The sequence below is a fragment of the Bidens hawaiensis genome, unplaced genomic scaffold (assembly GCF_021521415.1).
Source record: "Bidens hawaiensis isolate Kalapana, Puna unplaced genomic scaffold, B.hawaiensis_p1.1 tig00030542_1, whole genome shotgun sequence".
NCBI classification, from domain to species: domain Eukaryota; kingdom Viridiplantae; phylum Streptophyta; class Magnoliopsida; order Asterales; family Asteraceae; genus Bidens; species Bidens hawaiensis.
The window spans coordinates 72716-78161 of record NW_027495101.1 but is presented as its reverse complement, the minus strand read 5'-3'; the positions used below and the strand labels follow the sequence as shown (position 1 = coordinate 78161).

General features: G+C 37.9%; 1 protein-coding gene across 1 annotated transcript; it reads left to right on the top strand.

Moving 5' to 3' along the window:
• The first annotated feature begins 3778 nt into the window (after positions 1-3778).
• Positions 3779-5200, top strand: LOC143580643 (CASP-like protein 4C1). Its single transcript, XM_077063613.1, has 3 exons — positions 3779-4076; positions 4172-4307; positions 4846-5200. The coding sequence occupies exons 1-3, from the start codon at positions 3832-3834 to the stop codon at positions 5074-5076; spliced, it is 612 nt and encodes a 203-aa protein (XP_076919728.1). The 5' UTR covers positions 3779-3831; the 3' UTR covers positions 5077-5200.
• Positions 5201-5446: the final 246 nt, after the last annotated feature.

Below are 5446 nucleotides of genomic sequence, written 5' to 3'. Positions count from 1 at the left end.
TGGCATCCCCTTTAATTTTCTACATTCTTCATGTATGTAGAAAAAGCAATTAACACAGTTTTAGCAACATTAATCAGGCCTTGCGTGGCTGATTATGTTATGTGCGTTGCACTTGCAGTTGCAAGTTAATATCTTCGAAATCTTTTTTCTTACTTTTAATTAACAATTCTTTAAAAGAAGAGATAGTTGTAGCTTTGTTGGAACTGTTACGCATGTAGGTGTATGGCTGCACACATGTGCATTTTTGGTCAAGTATGGTTGCATCATGTGCATCTTTGGTCAACCTCTTTGGTTTTGAGCCGACTTGTTTAGCAACACAAGGGAGTTGTTAATGAGTCGTTCAAGCTCAAAATTCAGTTCGGTAGAAGATTTCAAACTGAACCAGCCTAACTTGTTTATGTTCGAGCCCGAGCCAGCTCTGGCTTGGACGACTCCAATTATCATCGAATCCATCTGTATTGAATCCGCTATAAAATAAATAAAAAAATCACTAGGATGCTCTTTAGTTGAAACTTAAAGGCCTCGAATGCTTGATGCTGGATCATGTAGAAAAATCCATCTCATTCATCTGTATTGAGTCAACTTGGATTCTCATTGTATAATACAGAGAAAACATTACATACACTAAAATAATTACACTATGTGAGTGGTATGTAGAATTATATCGTTTTAGCACTAAAAATCTACAGTGCTATTTATTCACATTATATATATTGATATATCACATGTATTTATATAAAACATAACATTGATTCATCTATTTAGTTGTGGACGTAATAGTTCTATAATTCCATAGACTTAAATATGCCGGCCAAAATGAGTAAACCTGGATCTGTGTTTGATCCATCTGAATAGCTGTGTTTTGATCTCTTCAATTTTTTTTGACGTGGAGGAGACATTGTTGAAAATCTTTGCGTTTCTTGCTATCCAAATAAACCAACCGGCACCCATCATTTTATGGCTTGACACTTTTGATCTGCAAACTACTTTGATACCAAATGGACTCATCCAAAGTTTAACTTGAGGTTGTCACCAAGTAAAGCTTCCATGGTGCCATGCCTCGGTGACCAAACTGAATATCTTCCCAGGATATCTCTCGCACATCTCCATTTGCCCCCTTCATTGTTGAATTTGTAGCTCTCTATCATATTGAAGAGGAAAGGGCCAAAAAGACCTGAATAACTTGACCCGGTTCAATAGCAAAAGGACCAAAGATTAATAGATAAAAGTTCGTGTGGTCCCCTCAAAGAAAAAGGCAAAAGAAATACTATCATCGACCAATGAGAGAAGATAAGTCACTTCAGACCATTACAAATAATGGGGACCAGTAACATCACCATGATGGCAATCCTATTCTTCACCAATATAACTACCACATTTAGAAAAGGTACAAGTATGTTATCTCACACTCTCGTACTTCATATCGTCGAATTTACTTAAGAAATGGTCTGATTCTCACTCCGGAAGGTGGTTATATGGAGCACTCCCTTCATGTAACGAGGCTCACGATATTCTTTTTTGCATGTTCTCTTCTAAGGATTGCATTTCTTAACTCTTGGAAGGCTCAAAAGTGTAATTTAGGTATTGAATTATCCGTACCTGAATTTCCTTCTTCAATGGCACATTAAAGGTCCTCAACATCCATATGTTCAACACCATTTACATGTTTCTTTTTCTAGCTCTATGAGATTCCCTTAGATGCACTGCTTCCCATGTGTAAACTATGAGAAGTTAAGACAATTTATCCGAGGATCAAACAAACTCGAAACATCTCCTTTATCATACTAGATCCATCCTTTCGAAAAAGGTTTTATTGCCTAACCGCATATATCTCTTGAACAACTATGTAGATGACCTTATCTAAGAAGTCATTATCTATATTTATAAAATCCCTTAAGGTCGCACGACCAATTTCGTCTCCCTTTTCCCCTATTCATGTGGATTTATATAATAAATAACTTTTATACATGTTGACCTAAAGACATTCTCCTCTTTTTCACGCTTCATCATCATTTGGCCAAGCTTTTGGGTTAAACTAGGTTATGTCATGCCATCTAGGCATTCAATGGTTGTCCTTTTCACTTCTATATTCGCACCTGATATGAAGTTTTTTCTAATGCTCTAAGACTTCTATGGTTATTTTCAGGGACGCTCTGATTTCACAAAGGTCAATGTTGGAACCCTGATTGAACCGTGAGTGATTATGTGAGGTTTCGATGGTTCGTTTTAGATGGGAATGGTGATGAGTATGATGATACAGATGAGTAATATTAGTGTGAATCAAGATGCTTATTACAAGAATTCTGTTCGTCCTCACTATACATCCAACCTACCATATATAAGATCCCGGGGGATCTCCTTTATTCTCTGGGTCTTTGACTTGGTCTGTTATCCTATGGTTTCTTCACTTCCCCTCTGGGTTTGCAAGAAGTAGCCTATTATTATCCACTGGGTCTTGTTCTACTCTCCTAAAGCGTGTGTGTCTTGGACCTTTCTACCCGCCAAGCCAACAACGACCTTCCCTCCGTTGACCAAGGCTCTTGTCTTGATGTATGCTTTCCTCCTTGGGCCTATCTCTTGGGTCAGTAGTCCTTTTGTTGCTTGGTGGGCCGCTATCACATTCCAATAGCCTAATTCCTATGTAGGCTCTTCAGTCAACTTACTCCCTAAAGGAGATGGTATTGAACTACAAAGAATATAATTCATATTTAATGACCTCGTATTTACTAGATATGTAAATGGGAATGATGTCTCTTCACAGTTAAGGTGATTTGCCATATTAGCCACCACTTAATGCTCCACGCTGATTTTGTAAACTTTGTATTTTAAAAAAAATTAACTTCAACCCTAAGAGCAAGAAGAAACATCTAAGTAACCATGTTGTCATCATCTTATTCCCCGATGGCATGACATCACTAGGAAGAGACACCCTTAACTTTATAGTTATCCTTGGCTGCTTGCATTATTATGTGTATCCCTTTTGTGATTATGAATTTATGATGAACATGAATGAGGATAAAGAATGACATTGTCTTGCCCTGTCTAAAAATTACTACCTTTATTCTATACTTTTTAATTAAATAACGATTTTATATTTTTGTTATTACATTCTCTCTATATTATCACTTTCAACTAATATTAAAAAATAAATGTGAGATTTCTCTAAATTTACTAAAAATCGTTATATTTTCTTTCTCTTTCTCTTTCTCTTTCATTCACAAGTCACAACCCCCATCTTATAATTTGTAGAACCCCCTTACACTTTTGTAGGGTATTGATTGAGAATGCTCTAACGTTAAAATATTTCTCGTTGACCGGTACAAATGTTCTCCCCCGAAGACAAGCCTCCATGATCCCCCTTCTCCACTTCTCAATTCTCACCAAATCACATCCGAAATATCACCAAGTAATGACTTCCAAATTAATGAAGTCAAATGCTTTATCGAAATCCACTTAAAAAACACGCTTTAACTTTTCATTTTTTAGCATAAAAAATAATCTCAACAATAATCAAATGACCATTGAAGATATTCCTTCCTTCCACGTAAGCCATTTGATCTTTCACACCCGAAACAGACCATATCAATATGTTTAAAGAATTAAATACTATTTTTTAACATAATAACTCACTTTAACACAAAACATTTCAAAACAGAATTTAGAAAAAGAGACACAAAAGCGAAAGTAACAAAAAAAGGCATCCCACCACCTCTTTCAACACACACATTCACATTCACATTCACATTCACATTCACATTCACATTCACATTCACATTCACATTCACTTCGCCCATGAAACAACTCACACTAACCAAACCATAAACCTTAGCCATGGTTCGAAACGGCAGTGTCGAGAGCCCGTCCCCTCGGCCACGCATCCACCAAACGCACCCGCACGACACGCCTCTTTTCCAATCAACCATCTCCCAAACCAACCTCCGCCGCTTCAATTACTGGATCCTTATCTTTCGGCTATCCGCCTTCTGCTTCTCACTCTCCGCAGCTGTTTTCATGCTCACCACCAATGCCGCGGACTTATCCGACTCCCCGCGTTGGTACCACTTCGGTGCCTTTCGGTATATTATTACTTCCCTCTTTTTATTTATTTCGTAACAACTTCAATTACAACTTCAACATAAATTATGATATGAAAGTAAGTAAAACTGTGCAGCTTCGTACTTGCTGCGAACTCGATTGTTACCGTCTACTCGTTGTTCCAAATTGGAGCTTCGGTTTGGGAAATCTATAGCGGTTGTACTGTTTTTCCCGAGTTTTCTCAAGTCTGGTTCGATTTCGGACACGATCAGGTTCGATTTTCTTTTATTATTACTTAAATTATTTATAGATTCGTTCAACAGGAATGAATGTTTTGTATCTGCAACACATTCTACACGATCATTTCTTCATTTCTAGTTAAATGTTGCCCTAATTTTCTCCTTGATTCATCCAAAACTCCTCAAAACATTCAACAATTAACAAAACACAATTTAATTGCTTCTTAAATTTTTCCGTAATTTGCCTAAATTCTCTTCTCGATTGATTCAAAACTTTCCGCAACCAAGGGCGAAGCTCGTATTCTGGGCTCCAGCCACGGTTTTTTTCTCGTGTAAATTTATGCGTTTTTATTCGAAAATTTTTGTACCTGGTGTAAATTTACCTGTTTTCATTCAAAAAAAATTATACCTAGTGTAAATTTACCCGGTTTTTAACCAAAATTTTTAAACCAAGCCTCCTGGCTTGTGAAAAATTTTACACATAATGAGTGTGGCCACCTGACGTTTTAGTTCAAACTTCGTCACCGCAACAATGAATGATTAATCCAATAATTGAAATATAAACGGACAGGTGTTCTCGTACCTGCTGCTGTCGGCGGGATCAACGGGGACGGAGCTAGCCAGACAGCTGAGAGGAGTTGACACGTGTACGGCTAATAATAATAATGATGCATTTTGTATCCAATCAGACATTGCCTTGGCCTTGGGATTTGCTGGTTTTTTGTCTGTCTTGGTATCTGCTTTGCTTTCGGGATATAGAGTGGTATGTTTTATGATCAACGGCTCACGATTCGTGCACTAGTAAAAGTAAAGTTACCGTGTGTGGCCACCTGGTTTTGGTATGGTGTGGTCGTGGTGTTGTGCAATGGATTTGTGCCACGTGTCGGGATGTCGGATTTGGCTAATGATGACTGATTCTATTTGTTTAATTAGATTAGAAATGAACTTTAGCATTAGTATTCTAAGGCTGAGGGGTGTGGGGGGCGCGAGTGGGGGCGCCAGCCAATAATATTGTGACGTGTGGCAGAGAGAGAAACTTGATAAGATGGGTGTTGGTAGTGGTGCTCGCGCCCCGGGGCATGGTGTGGAGGGGCGCGAGAGGGGGCGCGAGCGGTTTTTTTTTATTGTTTTATAAATGTATTTAAAAAACGTATTATTAAAAAAACTCATAA

Bases quoted from the DNA above. Each gene is read 5' to 3' on its own strand.
- LOC143580643 (XM_077063613.1), top strand. From the start codon at position 3,832: ATGGTTCGAAACGGCAGTGTCGAGAGCCCGTCCCCTCGGCCACGCATC. The intron at 4,077-4,171 runs GTATATTATTAC...AAAACTGTGCAG, and splicing joins TACCACTTCGGTGCCTTTCG to CTTCGTACTTGCTGCGAACT. The intron at 4,308-4,845 runs GTTCGATTTTCT...ATAAACGGACAG, and splicing joins TCGATTTCGGACACGATCAG to GTGTTCTCGTACCTGCTGCT.